Here is a 20,654-nt window from a genome sequence, read left to right on the forward strand (position 1 = left end):
GAATAAACTCTGAGGGGTTAAGTAACTTGCCCTGAGCCACAGCTAGTTAGTAGCAGGGCTGCAGACATCATGATAGGGGCCACAGGAGGGTTGGTTAATAGACATTCAATTAATAGTGATGCTATAGTCAAGGGTAGGACAGTGGTACTCAAAAAGTCTGGACTAAGTCTCAGTATCACCTGGGAGCTTGTGGAAAATGCAATTTCTGAATGAGACTCTAGATCAGTGGTTCTCAAACTTCAGTGAGCATAAGAGCCACCTCGAGGGTGTATTTGAACAGATTGCTGGGTCCCTCCCCCAGAGTTTCTGACTCAGTAGGTCAGGGAAGGAACCTCCTGATAATTTGCATTTCAGACTAGTTCCCAGTTGATGTTGATGCTGCTGTTCCCAGAACCACACTTTGAATATCACTTGCTTAGGGATTCTTAATATTTTTGTGTCAGAAGCGCCTTAACAGTTTGGTGATACCTGTGGATCACCTCTCAGAATAATATTTTGCATCTCATAAAATAAAATACAAAAAGTTACAAATAAAATAGATTTGTCCAAGCATTTTTTAAGTTGTTGTATAGTAATGTGAATTTCTTTTTATATATTAAATAACAAAATCTAGTGCGGTAGGTCTAATAACTCCCATATTTCAAAGTAGTGGTAAGCAGAGGCAGGTACAACAACCATAAAATAATAAGAAAATATCTGATTTATACTGGTTACAAAACCACAGGTGCTGTTCATACCACAGTGACTTGTTGCCTACATTTATTATGGAATGTGACACTAAAGCCAGTTAGAGGTTAATGAAAATAAAGATGCCAATATTCCTCCGTTATGGTAGCAGCCTCTAAGATAACCCCAATGATTCCCCGCTTCCTGATATTCACACCTCTTCCCTTGAGAGTGGGCTGGACTTACTGACTCACATCTAATGAACAGGATATAGCAGAAGTGATTATATCACTTCAGAGATTAGGTTATAAGAAGACTGTGGCATACATCTTGGCGATGCTTTCTGTATTAGTCTGCTCAGACTGCCATAACGAAGTACCTTAGACTGGATGACTTAAACAGCAAACATTTACTTTCTCACAGTTCTGGAGTCTGGGAATTTAAGTTCAGGGTGTCAGCACTGGTCAGGTTTTGTCCAGGGCTCTCGCCTTGGTTTGTAGACAGCTCCTTATCGCAGTGTGTTCACATGGCCTTTCCTAGGTGCACCTGGGTGTAGAGAGATCTGTCTTTCTTCTCTTCTTACGGGTCACTAATCCTATCACATTAGGACCCCACCCTTAAGACCTCATTTAACATTAATTACCTCCTAAAAGCCTTATCTCCAAAGCAGCGTCAGTGGAGATTAGGGCCTCCACATATGAATTTTAGGAGATCACAATTCAGTCTATAACACTCTTTCCTACTCTCTGTTGGATCACTTGCCCCAGGGGAAGACAGCTGTGGTATTGTGAGATAGCCCTGAGAGAGGCTAAAATGGTGAGGGGTCAAGGTCTATCAACAACTGCTCTTGAAAATGGACCCACCCTCCAACCTCCATTTGAGCTTCCAGATGAGACTGCAGCCCTGCCTGACAGCTTGACTGCAACCTCAAGAGAAATGCTGAGCCATAGATAACCAGCTAAAAAATGCCTGGATTCCTGATCCATAGAAACCATGACATAATAAATATTTGTTGTGTTATGCTGTTAAGTTCTGGGGCAATTTGGCATGGAGCAAGAGAGAACTAGTATACTAATGCAAGTTCATGGGCGTCTTCAAGTCTATCCGCACATCCTTAAGATTCCCTGATCATAGCCATTATCTTTTCACAGGTTCCACTCTCAAAGGAACAAGGGCTCTTGTGCAGACCAGTGGCAATTAAAACAGGGCCCACCTTGGGAAGGAGCAGTGCATCTGTGTTGGGAGCACAGCTATTTGACATAGGCAGGGATGAGTGATGGTGGAAAGCTATTGGCTGCTCCTTGTTGCTATTCTCATGGATTCATGGGCCCTCCATGGGGCACTAGGTCCACTTCTTATGGAAATGCCATCCTATTAAATCTTAGGATGTTACCACTGAAAAGACCCTGAGACAAAATCCAGTCAAATCCTGAGGTCCAGAGACAAAGAGACTTTCCCAAGATGACTTAATTAGTGGCAAAGCTGGATTGAAAAGGAGATTATCATCACCTCAGCCTAATGCTTTTTTCTATACTCCAGTAATTTCTACAAGAAAATGTTTTGAAAGAGATTGATTCCATTCTGATTTCAGCCTGTTTTCTCTTAAGTAGAATCTATTCTTTGTTTTTCCTACTGCCGTAGATATTGTTATGTCTAACCTGCATAGGTCACTGATTTAATGTATTTTACCCCCTTCCCCAAAGCTGTTATTCTCCGAAGTGTTAAATCTTTGAAGATGGCTAAGGGACTATTAAAATGTCAGTAAAAATTGAATAATCCTCCCTAAAGACTGAAAAACATGAGTCATTTTCTGGAGGACATTGTGGTCAAAGCCTTTTGTCTGTTGTAGATATCAAAAATATCATCTTCTGTTTTAAGGCTTTCTCTAGAAAGCTCAAAAAACACGCATTTGATCTTACCAGGGAATGAACAGATCTGGATGCTCCCACCTATAGATGGAGAAATTAAGGTTCAAAAAGGTTAAGTGGTCCCTCCCAAGGCATCTGTTAAATGGAGTGATCTGAGCAAAGGGCTCTGGGCTCCATAAACTCCTCCCTGAATTATTTACCTCCTACCAGTGTTAGGACACCTTCTACAGTGTCTGCAACCAGATGCAGGGCCATGACACTCTACGATTTCTGTGTCAGAATCCTCTGGAGAGTTTTTTAAAATAAATAGGCTAAACAAACAAACGGGCAAGGACTCCATCTCCAGAACCTGATTTAGAAAGTCTGGGAGAGAGCTGGACTTTTTTTTTTCTCTGTAGTTGATTGTAATGCCTTTCCCTATTTAGAAGTTTTTGCCTTTGACACATGTAAGTTCTTGTTATCATTACCCTTTTAAACATCCAGTTTCTTCCAAACAGGGATCAAAACACTAGCTGTCAAAGGAAACAGCTAATTCCTTCCAAAAAGGAGATATCTTAAGCAAGTGTTTTAGCACAGTCCCCCATTAGCAGGGAATTCTGACCCGTAACAGTTGATCACAGTGGTTCTTTCCCAGAAGCTCCCTTACTCATGTGCTACCTCATTTGTAGATGCCACAGGTTGGTTTAAAAAAAAAAAAAAAAAAGCCTCTGAACTGCTCATTTGGATCAGTCCGGATCGAACACTCGGCAATGCAGAGGACGGATTTAAGGCAGTACTAATATAGCTAGGAAAATCTCCATCCACCCCTGGGCATTTTCTGCAGAAAATCCAAGGACCCCAAGCTTTGACTCCCTGCCTCTCCAGGGCATGTTGAGGCTTGGTGAAATGTGCTTATCAGCTTTGCTGCAGGATACATCCTACCACTTCACCTTGTGAAGCCTCCTTGACAGGCACGATTATGTTGTCCATCATCTGCTCGTAAGCTCTTTTAATAACTTCTCACATATTACAAAACACTTTCCACCCACGTATCCTCCCCACCTTGCTCCTTCCAATCTTTCTTTTTCTCTTTCTGCTAATTTATCCATTAACTTAGGCCCAGTTTCTAGTTTATGCTAACTATAATTGGTTATAACACCTCTGGTAACTTGCAGTTGGCTATGAAAATAGACAGTTTCAGCTTCTACTGTTCTAAACTTAGGGATTTAACAATGCTGAACCGTTTATGCTTCTCTGAGTATACCTTGCAATTTCAGCATTGTTAACTTCACACATATTCCCACCATTTGTAATGCCCTTTCTTCCTGTCACTCTTCCACCTTATTTTGCTACTGACAACTCCTATCTTTCCTTCAGGACTCAATCCATTTGTTTTCTTCTCTGAGAAACTTCCCTTGACCACCCCTCTCCAGCAATCAACTCTATACATGCTTGTCTCCTGAGAAATGAGAGCCGTTTGAGAGGACATAAGTGGTGGGAGCCATGCTTCTTTGTATCCCCGGTGCCTGCCATGCAGCAGGAGTTAAGTATTTCTTGGATGGATGAATGAATGGATCCAGTGGTCACACTTAGTGGCCCATATAGAAAACCTGTTGCATGATTGTTGGGTAGCTATCCAGCACAGGCATTGCATGTACCAATAAACATGGAGTTTGGAGTATTTAGTTGATGAATTAGTTTACTTACACTTAATCATCCCAGGTGTAGCTTCATGCCAAGCCATAGATAGTTGAAAAAGTTTATACCCAGATGAGCTGCAGCTTTTTAGATGTTGCAGAAGGTATAACTATAATCTCATCCAGCAATGGGGCCAGTTTTATAGGTGTGCAGTCAAACAGAGCTCCTTGCTTGGAAGGGCCCTGTGTTTCATTTAATGCTCTCCTCTGGCTTGTGTTGAGTGTCTTAATACTGTTTAAACAAGAATCCCTGTATTTTTATTTTGCATGGGAGCCCACAATCATGTTGTTGCTCCTACCCAGCAGAGCTACAGCCAGCCCAATTGGCAAGTCCTCGGCAGATTTTTGGTGTGGTCATCAGGGTCTCCTGGACTCTGTGACTGATGTTACCTTCTGTGTTTTTTGACTTTTAAAAAAACCAAGGGGCTACTGATCCCAGGAGCTGGTATTCTGCCCATGGGAATGTGCCAGCTTTAGTCATCGCCCAATGAAGAACTTTTAAAAGGCACTTAAAACAGAAGTAATTAGGGAGTCTATTTAAAATTAATTGCCAACTGAAAAAGTAATTGCTAATTCCATGGGCCTCTTCATGGCAACTTTCTGTTTTATTTCATATTATCCACAGGCATATTTCAAACAGAGGAAAAAGGAGCCATTAGTTTAAGCTGTTTCATTGTAATGGGATTTTATTTGCCTTCCACAGAGAATGAGAGAAGAATTTTAGGCTAGCCATTTTGTTTGCTTAATTTAAGTATGAAAATCATTTTTAAGGCTAGGTGTGGTGGCTCACACCTGTAATCCCAACACTTTGGGAGGCCGAGGTGGGTGGATCACCTGAGGTCAGGAGTTCAAGACCAGCCTGGCCAACATAGTGAAACCCCATCTCTACTAAAAATACAAAAATTAGCCGGGCATGGTGGTGTGTGCCTGTAATCCCAGCTACTCCAGAGGCTGAGGCAGGAGAAACGCTTGAACCCAGGAGGCGGAGGTTGCAGTGAGCTGAGATCACACCACTGCACTTCAACCTGGGTGACAGAGTGAGACTCTGTCTCAAAAAAAAAAAAAAAAGAAAGAAAGAAAATCATTTTTAAATCACATTTCTTAAAATAATTTTATAATGAGACCTTGACAAAAGTGATTTTCTAAGTAAAGCCAGTGTCTTTCTGAAGACAAGCTATAATGAAGAATAGAAATATCCAGAAAAAGTAGCCTATACAATATGTATCTTTTCTGCAATTTCGAGTGGTATGGATGTTGAGAATTAAACTGGCCTGCAAAATAAATTGAGTATTTGATTGTGCTCCAAAATTGATATTAAAGAATTATTTCTCATGTACATAATTTTTATAATGGTTGTTTTATTTATTACAAACATGCTGTGTGTTTACAAACATGCTGTTAACCTAGAAGGGTAAACAAAAAAGAAAACAAGTCATTTTTAAACACGGTTACCACTTTGATAGAAATCCCTTCTGCCTTTTTTTTTTTTTTTTTTTTTTACAAAACCAGGCTCATAAACTAGATATTATTTTGTAACTTGCTTTTTTGATGACCTGCAACTATATTTCTATGCCGTTATATATTCTTTTACATCTTTATTGTGACATTGTACATAGCATTCTATATACATCCTATGACCATGAGATGATGGATTCAACCAGTCCTCATTGTTGGAAAATGGAATAGGTACCAGTGTTTTTCACAAATGCAAACATCTATTTAGCAAAAGCTTTGTGTATGTATATGAATGTTTTATATACATTGTTAAATATTTAAAAACTAAACATTCCTTAATAAAAGAAAGCAGTTTTTTCCACATTGTCCTTTTTCAAGGTTATTTAATTCTTTCAGCACATGCGTTTGCAATGGACATATATGTGTACTGTGTGCATCACCTGCATATGTTATGTTAACAGGAACGTATACTCGCTTTGGTCCCCTAGTTGTTTCTTCTGCAGTTCAACATTCATTGCTCTCTATGTGCCAGGGTCTGTGCTCAGTATTGGGATTCAAAGATAATAAGACACAGTTCCTTTACCTAAAAGGTACATTAATCTACTGGGAGAGGGGATATACATATAACTAATGATAATGCAAAAAATAGAGGCAAAAATAACATTAAGGGAACACAGAGGAGGAAATAACTGAGGAAATTAAGGAAGCTGTTCCAGAGGAGACCCTGCAAAGCATATGTAGGATTTTGACAAGAGAAAGAGATAAGAGAACATTCGGAGAAGAGGGCAAAGCACAAATGCAGACCAGGGAAGGAGATGTAGGAGATGTGTGGGGGGCCTTCAGGCAGCACTGGGGTAGACAGTACAGGATGGAAGTGTAGCTGGAGATGACACTGGAAAGGGGGGTTGGGACCAGATTGCAAAGGACTAGAATGCCGTTCTCAAAAGTTTTTGCTTCTGTTTATAGGAAGTTGGAAGTCAGTTACTGTCTGAGAAGCTGGGGCAAGCCTGGATCCAGAATTTTAGAAACTTAACACTGGTTAAGTTTAGAGGACAGGATATCAACTCTGCTGCAGTTTGCAATTAGGAGTCCCTTAAGGCAGTCTAGGCGAGAGAGAATGAGAGCCTCACCTGGCCACTCAAGAGATATCTCAGAGGCAGAATCAAAACAACCCAGCATTCCAATTTAAGTGAGAGAGGAAGTTAGAAGGTGACATGCAGAAAAGTAAACCTCTAAACTACTATGTCCAGTTCAAATAATTCTTCACCAAGTTGATAAGCTTCCAGAGTTAGGGGTGATATCTTTGGGACCCCACTTACTGTCAACTCAATGCCTAGAGTAGTCAAGCAGACAGGTGGCACTTGGCAAGTCCTTATTAAATGGAAGTGTCATAGCCTGTGTCTCCTGCAAGAAAGACAGAAACCTTCCACTTCTCGAAAGAAACAAAACACTGTCTTTTAAGAATAAGGCCATGGCAAAGGAATGCAATGACATAGTCAAGAACCCAAGCTTTGTTGATCATTTTTCTTCAAAGGATAATTCTTACAGTTTAAATAAGAGCATGAGTTAATCACCAAGCCTGGGTCATAAAGACTGAAATCTAAACATACTTGTGGTATTTCAAGCACTGATGAATAGGTATTAATAAAGCCAGGAGAAAGTGTTGGCTCAAAACCAACTTATTAGATAGCCTGCAGCATGGGATTGAGAAACTAACTGCAACAGGACAAGAAGGAACCTAAACAGGGATTGAAATGTTGTAATCTTGATGAGGGCAGTGGATCCATGAAGGTAGACATTTGTCAGAATGTATGAGGTAGAGACTTAAAATGTACTAATGTTATGATATGTAAATTATGACACCTCAATAAAGTTGATATAAAAATTAGAGATTAGAACTCACATTAAAAGTGTTACTAAAATATGATTGTTGAAATTGCTTCGAATTATTTCTTCCCAAGATACCTACTCCTTTGATGTTTAAATCCCTTTGTAAAAACCAGTTTACCGCAACTTAGTGCAACCCACATTTTTTGTGTGCCACCTGCAGGCTAGATCCCATGCAGGCAATGAAAGACACAGGAGTGAATGTCAGAGACAAGACCCTGCAGAGAAGTCAGGGCAGCTGCCAGCACAAGACACCAAACCAGGCAGAACATAGCTCTTTCTGGTTCCTTAAGTTTAGGGATCCTGATCTTAGGAGGAGGAGAGAAAATACTTTTTAAAGACGAGGTCAAAAATAGCTCAGTGTACATGCTGTGTTGGTGACTCTTGCCATTTGGTTTCAGTGCTGATTTTAACACCTTTAGCAATCTCAGATTTAAAGCTAAGTTATTCTGGCACCTGGTAGGTTAGATCCCCAGGGATGATCCTGTCACTGGGGGTTATTTCTCACTGAAGTGTAAGGACCTGTATAACTGTAAGCTGTATGTGTGAATTCTGAGCATTTAACCGAATGGTATGAATCTGCTGTGTTAAGTTTTCCTTCCATCCTGAAGATTCTAATAGCTTGTCATGATCCAGCTGAATGTGGATTTTTCCTTTGTTGATTCTGGCCCACTTAGGTCCAGGTCCAGCAACTTAATGAACAGTTGCAGGGAGCATTCATTGGAAATAGAAATGAAACCAACTCCCTTTATTTAACTTGGAAAGGAGTCATAGTGCTGGAAAATTATCTTAGACCTCAACTGACCAGGGTTCTGCCACTCTAGAAATGCAGACCCAGGGAAACGAAGTGACTTGCCCAAGGACACTTGTGTAGTTTGGGCAGGCTATGGCCTAGAGGTAAAGTCCCCTGTCTTCCAGTACTAGACCACATTGCCTTCATTTTAATGCATTTTAAACTGACTTTTATGTACAGTCCCATGTCCAAAAAGTCCAACTTTCCATTTGGCCCATTGAGAGGAAAATGGACTCCATTTATAAACCTTCCGAGAAGCAGAATATAGATGTCTTTCACAATGCATTCCTGAATTTCACAGCCTTCCCTACTAGGAATTTTTATGTGCTATTTTCTTGCTCCTATCCCACTCCACAAATTGCCACTACCTATTACTTTCTTTGAGCAAATAGGGATTTTAATCATTCTCCTTTTCCTTCATTTCAATTCTCTGAAGGCCTGTCTGCTCCATTTGCCACCAATAACATGCAGAAACCTCACTTGCAATGAAAGTCACACTTCTCTTGGTAGCCTGGCATTTCAGCATTTAAAGGAGCTAAGTATCTCCATCCTCATTAAATTAGGCTCAAATTGGAGAAGAGAATTACGTAGTTAAAAACACAGAGGCAAAATGATGGATTAATGTTATACCTTAATGTAACACATCATGACATGCAGTAGGAGCATTAACCAATTAGCAAGCAAGTCTTCTGCTTGGGTTCCTCATTTCTGCTGTGTATGTAGAAAGGGATAGCGATTTGAAGGATGGCATTTATCAAATCCCTTTGGATAAAAAGTGTCCACTTTTGCAACATGACCTGCATTCATTATAAAGATGGCACCCCGTTGCCCAGGAACATGGCAAAGACCCAAATGCTACCCCAAAAATACTATTTCCAAATTGGCGATTATGCTTCTGACTTTATTTCTAAAACTTGTTGAAATCCATTGCAATTGTGTCTAAATTGGTGGTTTAATATGCTACAAAAATATATCCTGCTCTTTTCTTGAGAGTTAGCAAATCCTAAGTGATGCCATTTAGCAGGTTTTTTGGCCTAGGTCTCCCCCACCCCTTTCTGGTTTTGCTTCCATATCAGTCTGATTGGTAACAGAAAGGAGAGAGGAACAATATATCTTCCAGTTCCTCCTGGTTTGAATGCCCAAGATATTGTCAGAAGGAAAATGTATGAGGAGGTGGGGGGAGTGTGGGTCAGCAACTTGCAGGGGAAGGGATGGTTTTCTGCTATGGTAAAGCAGAAAAACCCTGTCTTGGAGTTAAAATTAACAGAATCTGCCCGGAGGGAAGCCATGGTCTTTGTGTGGCTGATTAATGTCAGTCCTGTAAACGCAGCACTCCAACAACAGGGCTAGTCAGCTGAGCAGGAAGCTTGGAGAATGCAGAATCTCCTGCCTAGAGGATCAGAGCCCAGCTGAGTGCCTCTAAACAGGGCTGAAGAGAAAGCTGCAGGCCTGGAGCAGAGGTGATAGAATTAGATTTCAGCTATGTGTCTCAGTGAAGGAAACACAGGCAGCCATTAAAAGCACCTTCCCTTCTGGCCTTGCTGCTGCGGAGAGCAGCAGCGTGCAAATCCAGCTCCTACCTCTCCTCACTCATCTGTTCACAGCACTATGGCCTTCAGAATAGTGTGTCAGAAATTACCTTCTTCCATAACTGATCTTCAGGCCTGAAGAGGAAAAATTTCCAAGCATAGATCTCCTGAAATCCCTAAGGAGATTGGGCAAAGAGCCTAAGGAAAACAGGACTTTGCATGTTGTTCCTCATGCCTACCTAAAAATGCTGGTTGCACCAGGCAAGTCCTTGGTTAATGCGTCAGTGAAATGGATTTTGTAGTTCCCAGCACATGCACTAATGGAAGTCCCTGCATGAATTTCCTGCCTGCTCTTCTTGTTGGCAAGAGCAGCGTACCATATGCTGGAGGTGGAAGTTAATTCTGTAGGGAATGTGTGTGATTTGAAAACCTGTGTGCTGTATTTATGTCAATCGCTGATGTGTTTCCATAAATGCTTTTTTGTGACTTTGAGAGGCATCCTGAGACCACTGAATTAGTCAAGGCAGCTTCCAGGGCACACAACCTATTCTGACACCCAGACAGGGCCATTGTTTTCCAGGTGCAAGCTTGATCACCTATGCAACCGCTGTGTATATTCACCTCAGGAATTCATGTTGAAGAATTTAATCTTGCAGCCACTCCAGCAATAGCCAGAAAGCACCCCTAAATGTCTGCTCTGAAGCCTTATTTCAAGGAGACAGCAAGAGAAGAGGAAAGCTTTCTTATTTTTAATCCCAGCATCAATAAAATCACAGGTTGATGTGTATACATCACAGGGCAGTTGTTTTGAAAAAGAAATAAAAGTAAATGATGAAACTTTGGAAAAAATGGACTCTCTGGAATGGAACCAAGAACAAGCTCTCAGTGTTGACCTTTTGGTTAAAGCCACATAATGCAATTTATGTCATCCCTCAAGATATATGATTTTATTGGTTTGCTGGGAACTTGGGCTTAAGGGAAATTGTACATTGGGAAAGTAAAATGTTTAGCTGTTATTATTGCCAAATGAGGTGTTATAATAAGAAAAAAAAAAGTCTAGGCCCTCCCCTCTAGGAGCTTATATTCTAAGATTCCATAATTCTCAAAAGACATTTTCAGATGGTTGTCATAACTAAAGACCTCTGACTAATGACCGTCTTCATTAAGGGTATTTATGCTTTTTCAGCCCACAAGGCTGTTACAATTTACTTCTTATAAATCCTAACAACTAAAGTGATCATGAGGTTTCTAAACTGTTTTGAAGTGGTGAAATCCTCTAATGAAACCAGTTAAATCAATATTCAGAACTAGAAGTCAATCCAACCGTTATTCAATAATTAATTGGTTGTTAATAGACATTTCCTAGTTTATATGTTTTAGCTTTAGTACATAGTAACATAAAATGGTATTTTGGTAACTAGGTACATTTCCTGAAATCGTAGAGCAGGAGAGCACCCTTGGACTAGATCTTCTCCCTTCCTTGATGGAGTAGTCCAGGCTCACTGACCCTTGGATTTCTTTTTTTCCCACTATAATCCCTTATGACCTCATTCATTCGCGTGGCTTTGCGTGACATCTGTACACCAATGACACTCAAATTTATAGCTCCAGCTTGGCCCTCTCCTCTGAACTGCAGCCTCTTCTATCTAACTTCCTGCTTGACATCTGCACTTGAATATCAAATGCACATCTCACACTTAATCTGTCCAGAATAGGGCTTCTGGTCTTCCATTCAAAACCTAGTCTTTTTGCAGCCCTCCCCATCTCAGCTAATGACAACCCCCCTTTCCAGTTGCTCAGGCCAAAACCTAAGGGTCATTCTAGAAGCCTCTATTTCTCTCACATGCTATATCCTGCCAGCTCCACAATCAGAAAACACTCTCGCCACCTCCAAGTTCAGAATACATCCAGGAACCCTTCATTTCTCACCACCTGGGTGCTTAGAATAGATGTGGAACCTGACCCCTTCTCACTACTTCCGACACCATCTGCCTTGTTCAGGCCACCAAGATCACGTGCTTATGTTGCTGTAGGAGGCTGCTGACTGGTCTCCGTCCTTCCTCTCTGGCTGCCCTTCCATCTGTTCAGGAGCAGAAGCCAGAGGGATCCTGTTAAAATCTACATCACATCTCATGACTCCCATCTCACAGCTCACCAGTGGCTTCCCCCTCACCACCACTACAGCCCCACCATAATGTAAAATCTCCTCAAGAAATGTTGGACTTGCCCATTGCTAGACCCTCAAGCCTCTAGAAAGTGCCTGGTAGATTCTAAATAAATCTGTGTTGAAGTAATTAATTAATTAATTGGTTTTGGTTGGTTTCTATTTCTCTTTCTGTGCCACATCTTTACCCCTGCATCTATTAGCCTCTGAGAGTTTTTCTTAAAGATTTGTGGGGGGCAAGTTGTATATTAAGAATATCCAACTATTTCTAATATTTGTTGCCAGTATTTTCCCAGTTTCTTTGCCTTTTAATTTCATTGTCTTTTTTTTTTCCATAAACTGAAATTTACATTTTTGTAGAGCCACAGCTGTCTGTTTCTGTAATAACTATTCTTCTTGTTGTAGCCCTTCAAAAGTCTACAAAGCTGTAACACTCTAGTGCAAATCACCTGGCCATGTTCTTGCCCACTCATGTTCCTGTGTCTCTCCCACAGGCATCAACAGGAAGGTCGTGTACTCCCTGGCAGACTCAGCTGGTGGGGTCTTCTCCATTGACAGCTCATCTGGCATCATCATCCTGGAGCAGCCGCTAGACCGCGAGCAGCAGTCTTCGTACAACATCAGCGTGCGGGCCACTGACCAAAGTCCTGGACAGTCCCTGTCCTCTCTCACTACTGTCACCATCACCGTCCTGGACATTAACGACAACCCCCCTGTGTTTGAGAGGAGGGACTACCTGGTGACGGTGCCTGAGGACACCTCCCCTGGCACCCAAGTCCTTGCTGTTTTTGCCACCAGCAAAGATATTGGCACAAATGCTGAGATCACTTATCTCATCCGGTCTGGGAACGAACAAGGGAAATTTAAGATCAACCCCAAGACAGGTGGGTAAATGGCGCTGTACTTAGAATGCAGAGCTTCCGCTTGGCATAGTGGCTCACACCTGTAAACCTAGCACTTTGGGAGGCCGTGGGAGGAAGATCGAGTGAGTCCAGGAGTTCAGGACTAGCCTGGACAACAGAGTGAGACTCTGTCTCTACAAAAATTTTTAAAAATATATTAGCCAAGCATGGTGGTATGCACCTGTGGTCCCTGCTGCTTGGGACGCTGAAATGGGAGAATTACTTGAGCCCAGGAGCTAGAGGCTCTAGTGAGCCATATTCCTGCCATTGCACTGCAGCCTGGGCAACAGAGGAAGACCATTTCCAAAAAAAAATAAGAAGGTTGCAGGACTTCACTATATCCTGCTTCTCCCCCGAACACTCTGCCAGCCCTTCTCGGTGGACTCTTTTTCCTCCTCCTACCTCCTTCACAGAGGAAACAAATCTGTTAGCAGGGCCCACATGCAGACCACAGAGTGCCCTCCAGCTTCTAAAGATGGCTCCTGCTAAATTTTAAGCTCCATGTTATGGGCTTACTTAGCAAATATCTGACCCCAGATTGGCTCCAGGATTTCTAGGTGGGAAGGCTCAGGGGCAGCAATGTGGTTTCTCAATGGAGAGAGGAAATAGTATTTGTATTCCAAGAACAAGAGTTTGTTTGATTTTCTCTCTTTTCTGTTTGATGTTGTTAGGTTTTTTTTTACTTAAGTCATATGTGCACATGTTGGAAAATGTTCATGGGGATGAGCCTCCATGTGCAACTGTCCACACTTGGACTACCATTCTTTCATCACCTGCATAGGCAGACACTGAAAGTGATCTGCATGGTGATATGCAGCCTTCTCAACCCAGCACCCCAAGTAGACTCCGTCGATGAGCTGGAACTGGTGCTCTGTTTGAACCCAGTTCACAATTCCTGGTCAGAACACTCATTTATCACCACATCCTTTTCCAACTCTGGGGAACATGTAGCATCACCTAGGGAATAAAAAGGTGCTTCGAAATAAAGCAACAGAATAAGAGAGAACCCTGTGGCTTTCTCTTCACCAGCCAGTTAATAAGTATTAGAGGTGCTTCAGGCAAATAAAGGTCGTAATTCTAGAAAACAAGTTTGGATATTCTTTGAAGACTAAACATACTCATCCTTGTATTTTCGTAGACTGTATGGATTTCTATCCCAAAGCCCTTTGGTGAATATTCTCACTTATTTCCCAATTCCCCTATGAATAGTCAAGGCAGTTCCCATTTTGCAGAGAACAAAGGTGAGTCTCTCACCTTCCAGCCTTTGCACATAGTTCCCTCATCACTCAAGGAGTATGCACCTGTTGAACAAGGTGGGAAAGGAGGTCCATTTTCCTTTGGATAGTCCAGTAAATATAAACAAGAAATCATTATAATTAGCAATGTTTATTTAACATGGCAAATATACCAGGCTCTTATTAAGTAAAAAACAGTATTTCAAAGAAGTTAAATAATTACTGCAGTATCCACTGTTAATAAGTGGTTTATCCAACATTTGAACTCAGATCTTTCTGACTCTAGAATGCAGAATTATATTATATTATATTATATTATATTATATTATACTCTAGAATTATATTATATTCTAATATAATATAATATAACACTGCTATACTGTAGGGATACCAAAAATGTAAGAAATACAGTCCTGGCCTGTGGTAAGTATTGGAAGGTGAAAATATTGATGGAGGAATCGCATCACAGTCTCTCCTGGCAGTAACTGTTTATTAAGGTCATTATCTCAAATAAAATGTATGGGGGTTTCCCTCATTTAAATATGTGTTGGCCCTAGTCTGTCTAGTTATGGCCATTGTATATAAACACCATGGGGAAATGGCTAAGTACTATTTAAATTTAGCACTAGTTAGCAAGACTGGGATGCAAAATAAGCACTAGGGGTGGTAAGTTCTAGAAAACTTAATTATGGACAGAAAAAGGCTCTTGTTACAGGTATGATTTCTGTGTTTTGCCTTAGGTAGAAGGAGCCTATTGGCAGTCTTAGCAACTAGAGAAGTTGCCTGTCTGGAAATGTGAATGGTCATGACCTTCTCACCAGTCCTCATGATTGTTTACTAGGTGGGAGGAAAGTAAATGCCCTTGAGAAATGTTCTGCAGGCAATACAATGACTGCAGAATGCAGGATTGGGTTACCTCCCCAGAAAGGGCTAGGATGGGAAGGATATACCACCAACACCCAGCTAGCTGCTTTCATGTGTTCTACTTATTTAAGCAATTCTGTGACATGGACATTATCATCTCTATTCTGTAATTGCGGGCACTAAACTCAATATGTGGCTGCTGGGCTGTCTGATTTCCAGGTAGTTCCTTTTCCATTATGTCACTATACCTTGAGATTTCTGAGATCTTTGCCCTCTTTGTGCCACAGTTGTTTTAGATAAGTGCGTTTTAACTTGGCAAGGCACCTTTGTGGTTAATTCAATTCAGTGAAGTCTGCAAGTATTTACTTGCTGACAAGAATGGGGTCATACCATCACATCCCCACATCTCAGCTCATTCTTGGTCTTCCTCTGTCCACCTGAGGAATCAGAAGACACCTATCAGGGATGCTTGTTTGTGTTCCTACTCGTTAGTTGTGTGAGAGTGAAGATGCCAGAGATTTTCAAGCTGCCTGAGAGATGTTCATAAACTGTTACAGAAACATGTAAAGACTTTTCATTTCTTCAGTGTTATGTTTGATGGATAGCTATGCTCTTAACTGACAGCATTAATCAGACTTCTGTAATACTTTCAGTAAGGCATTAAATAAACAAATTCCTGAATGTTTAAATTCTTGTCTGGAGAGGATGTTAGAAATATTACCATGATTATAGAATTGCTGACCAGTGTCTTTTCTTAATCAAATATAAAGCTCCCCATTTTTCTTCAAAGGGGGTATTTCTGTCTCTGAAGTCCTGGACTATGAATTATGCAAAAGGTTTTACCTGGTAGTGGAAGCCAAAGATGGGGGCACCCCAGCTCTCAGCGCTGTGGCCACTGTCAACATCAACCTCACGGATGTTAATGACAACCCTCCCAAGTTCAGCCAAGACGTCTACAGTGCGGTTATCAGTGAAGACGCCTTGGTGGGAGACTCTGTCATTTTGGTAGGTACCTGGGATTGGGGATGGTTCTAGATGTCTGGGACTAGTCATCCACAATAAAGTCAAGAAGAAAGCAAAGTCTGTCTTGGATTTTCTTCACACTTCCCCCTTTCAGCGTCCATTTGTCCCCAAGAATGGGAGCCATATTTCTATGGCTCCTTCTGTAATTTGTATATTAGGAAGAGTCTGATAGATTAATTTATATCGAGGTGTAAGTGATTGATAATCACTTATTTCCCAGGAGCATATCTTTTTTGAGAAAATAAAACAGACCATGGGATGAATTTTTAATGATGGCCCCCTACTTAGATGTGAACTTATATGACAGGTTATTAGGTGGCTAGGAGGAATACATTCTTTTTTTCTTTTTTTTTTGAGATCTGTTGCACAGCATGATGAATATAGTTAATAGTGGTATATTGTACGTTTCAAAACGGCTAAGAGTAAGTTTCAAATGTTCTCACCACAAAAAAATGCTAGGTTTTTGAGATGGTTGATATGTTAATTAGCTTGATTTAATTATTCCACATTGTGTTCATAAATTGTAACATCACTTTGTACCCCATAAATATATGCAATTTACTACGATTTGTCAATTTACAATTTAAAATTATTAGATTGCTGAGGATCAAATAAAATCCCTGTCCCCCTTTCCCCCTACACACACAGACACACAGAGTTGGGCAGCTACAATTTGGAGCAAACCTAAGATTGACTGGCCACTCTTAAGGGAGCCTTTTCCAGGAGGAACTTTTTCTAACAGTAAGAACAAGCCGTGTATCCTGAGAACACAGATTCTGTTAGACTGCAAATTACATTTTGGAACAATGAGTCCTCTCCTCACCATCCTTCCCCATCTCTTGGCTGGCAGGTCCCTTCCATCCAAGTCATCTCATTGCAGGATGAGGGTGGAGCCACTCTCTGCTGGAGGACAGTGCGTTTCTTATACATCGGAAGTGCACTCCTCAGGCCCGCTCTGCTTCCTGGAAAGTACACGACTATTTCCATACATATAAATTTCAACATCATCAACCTGGAGCAAGAGACAGAGGGGCGGTATATTTGCTGTGTGGGAAGGGGAACTTTCTTGGCTTCCTTAACATGGAAATGCATAGGCCTAGAGAATCCCTCACTCAATGGCAGAGACCATTACTTGCAGGATTGGGAAGAAATCAAAGCATTCCTGTCCGTTAGCTTTGGGCTCTAACCGTACTGTCTCAAACCCTGAGGAAAATCAGGCCTAACAGGCATCAGGCTGTGGGCAGGTAAAAAATTAACATAAAAATAAAATGGCAGCTGCGGGCCTGGTGCCATCCTCCTTCAGCTGATTAATCATCTCTTCTGCTGGGGGCGTGGTCACTAACATTAGAGAGCAGAGCTCCCGAGAAAACTGTCACAGCTGTGCCCATTTAAACAGACCGGGGACCCTAAGAATCAACCTTTGTGTCTTATGTCATGTCTTTTCTTTGTTTTGCTTGTTTTCCATGAAGCTAATAGCAGAAGATGTAGACAGCCAGCCCAACGGACAGATTCATTTTTCCATTGTGAATGGGGATCGGGACAATGAATTTACTGTGGATCCTGTCTTGGGGCTTGTGAAAGTTAAGAAGAAATTGGACCGGGAACGGGTAAGCCAGTTTAGGACAGTTTCCTTCCCATCCACATCCACCCCTTTCCTAGAAGCAGGGGTACAAGCACCAGAGGTGTAAATAGGAAGGTTCTCCATTCTAAGTAATGAGCGTAAATAAGGATGGGCTATGCAGCATGTAATATTAGGGTTAGACCTTTGATAGAATTTTTTACCTATAATAGACGCTGGTTATGGAGGTTTTAAAGAAAAGATAAATATGTATCTTTCTAGGTAGTTTGAATTTTAGCCCTTCCTAGAGCAAGGGGACAGAAAAATACTTTCAGAGTATTGGGACCCTGTGGTCCTGACTTTATGAGCAACTTTAGCCCTCGGTGAGCAGATACAAAAAGATCACCTGAAGGCATCTAGGTCAGAAAAAATAGTCCAAAAAATGTCTCTATCCAAGGTTAAGCGAAGTTTCTAAATGTTGTCTTTCTTGACCAAAAACTATGCATCTTCGAAGGGAAATTAAATATGGAAAAGGATGACATGGCAGTGATGCTGAAAAGCAGATAGACTCTACTGGGTGATACATGCTCATAACCCCAGAAATATTAACATTGATAAATAAGACAGATCAGCGGTGACAACTGTTGCCTTGAGCAAAGGCCCAGAGCCTGGGTCCTAGCCAGGGTGGTTTTGTCCCCCAGGGACATTTGGCAGCATTTGGAGACATTTTTGGCTGTCATAACTGGGCAGGGGGTGATATTGCCTCCTACTTGACAGAGGTCAGGGTTGCTGTTAAACATCCTAAAATGCACAGGTCAGCCCCCAACAACAAAGAATTATCCAGACCCAAATGTCAGTGGTGCCAAGAATCACCTGGTATGGAACATCAAACGAAAGATGGTTGATCTTTAACAAAGCACAGCCTGAAGCTCCAGTTCCTCTGCGTGTGCACAGAAGGAAGGAAGCGTTACAGCTCTTTACTGTCACCTCTCTGTACCTTGGCAGGTGTCTGGATACTCTCTGCTTGTCCAGGCAGTAGACAGTGGCATTCCTGCAATGTCGTCAACTGCAACTGTCAACATTGATATTTCTGATGTGAATGACAACAGCCCAGTGTTTACACCTGCCAACTATACTGCTGTGATTCAGGTGAGAAAATCTTGCCTGCCAAGCACTTGTCCCTTTGCATTCAGCTTTCTTCCGCTGCTGTGGTTTACTCATTGTGGTTTATTGCTACTATTACTTAATGTCATCTCATCCCTTCATAGGGCAGGTATGAAAAGAACCTAGTTCTTCTACCACAGCTGATTAATAAATGTGAGTAAGAACTATTGAGGGGTGGATTTTTTTCAAGTGTCAGGTGCTTTATGCACACTGTCTCTCCCCACAATAACACTGTGAAGAGGGATGGTGGATTGGCCCCCACTTTATAATGGGAAGAGCTAAGGATCTGTGAGGTTAAGTAATTCACCCAAGATCATGCAGCTGGTAAGTGGCAGAGTCAGGATTTGAACTTGGGTCTGTCTTCTGCAAAAGAATTCTCTTTCCCCAGTGGCAGGCTACCTTTATGCAACTTTATGCTATTCTGGCAGATGACAGAGATTGATGCGCATTGTCTCATCAGTCAAAGACAGATTGGGCATCAGGATAGAGCTGGTACTCATTAAAATTAATCTTCCATAAGCATTTTGTTTAACACTTTAAATCCACTTGCTCTTTAAAATCAGACTGCAGGATAGAGTAACTTACTACTGGTATTCTGCTATAAGAGAGAGTGACTCTTCTTCCCATCTATTTTTTATTCCGCAGGCACAGTGCTAGGTACTGAGCGTCCTCTACTTCTCAGTATTTCTAAGAGCTGAAAGCCCACCTTTAGGAGGATCAGGAAATCCAGCCCAGGAAAACTGTCAGTGTAGAGGACTTAGAGAAGACAGAGTGATATGCATGTCTTGGAGGGCCACAGGTGTTCTAGAGAATCAGTTCTTGCTTGATCCAGTTTGGCTTCAGAACCAGCCCAAAGGAGTCCCAGGGCTTTGTGGGTGGAAGGTGAAATGTGAGCGGGCCAGGTCTTGAGGGTCCCCTTTGGAATAACATTCAAGAATTTGAGCCTGACCATCCATAGCTGGCCTCCTCAGACCCCAGGGCCACTGAGCTGTCCAGCAATCAGACTGGGAGGCAGCCTTGAAAGAAGCAGCTGTCTGCTGGTTCCCACCCCTTTGTCAGCGAAATCTGATTCCTTCCCTGGTGGTGTTTTGGTTTTCTCCTCTTCTCTGATGCTTTTTCCAGCAGCTCTGCATTCTCACCACACTCCTGCTTCCCCAGAGCTTCGCCCAGAGTCCACACCTTCCTCCATTTCTCTTTCTCTCAGCTCACTCTTCTCCATGACTGTTGCTCACAAGGGTGCTCTCTGCCCTCATGGCCTCTGTTTGCTAACCCCAAAACAAAGTGGGTTTCTCCTACTCAGCATTCAGTTTTATGACATGCATCGATCAGCTTGACAGACTGTTTTCAAATGCACAACAGGAGGTCAACAGTGAAAGCACGGAGAGGCTCAGCCCATGAGTGATGGTGGGGCCCCTATCCTCAGGGTGGGCATGTCTATGTTACCTTACACCCTTCTTCTCAGATGCTGACCCTGAGGGCCACATTGTCTGTCTCCCTCTCTTCTATGCAGGAAGTGGCCTTTAGAGAGTAAGCAAACAAATCAGTCAGTCTTGTGTTTTGTGTGCTGCTGAGTATGTTGTCAGTGTGAAATAGTAAATATATGCGGGGCTATGGTCGTCCCACGACTGACTCCAGAGGGAGACAGTGTCTAGTTTTTGATGACCAAAAGGATACTTGTGAAAAGGAGCAAAATAAGAGGTCTCTGCAGTCCTTTTCTCTTTCTTCTTCAAAAAATATGCCTCTCTTTTCCCAAACCTGAATGACTTTCTTATTTCCACACATGGTTTTCATAAGACTAATTCAGCACATAAAACTTGACTGGGCCTGCCCTCCAAACTGAAGTGTATCATCGTCTTCATCTCTGCAACCC

General features: G+C 41.8%; 1 protein-coding gene across 8 annotated transcripts in view; it reads left to right on the forward strand.

Annotated features, from left to right (window-relative positions):
* FAT3 (FAT atypical cadherin 3) overlaps positions 1-20,654 on the forward strand; it is a 675,042-nt gene that overhangs the window by 597,290 nt on the left and 57,098 nt on the right. For all 8 annotated transcript variants that reach the window (XM_063671321.1, XM_063671320.1, XM_063671318.1 and 5 more), the window contains exons 14-17: positions 12,533-12,922; positions 15,830-16,044; positions 17,532-17,669; positions 18,626-18,769. In XM_063671321.1, coding sequence (XP_063527391.1) covers positions 12,533-12,922; positions 15,830-16,044; positions 17,532-17,669; positions 18,626-18,769 — 887 coding nt within the window. The remainder of the gene's footprint in view (positions 1-12,532; positions 12,923-15,829; positions 16,045-17,531; positions 17,670-18,625; positions 18,770-20,654) is intronic.

This window comes from Pongo pygmaeus, chromosome 9, assembly GCF_028885625.2.
Source record: "Pongo pygmaeus isolate AG05252 chromosome 9, NHGRI_mPonPyg2-v2.0_pri, whole genome shotgun sequence".
In the NCBI taxonomy this organism is placed as follows: domain Eukaryota; kingdom Metazoa; phylum Chordata; class Mammalia; order Primates; family Hominidae; genus Pongo; species Pongo pygmaeus.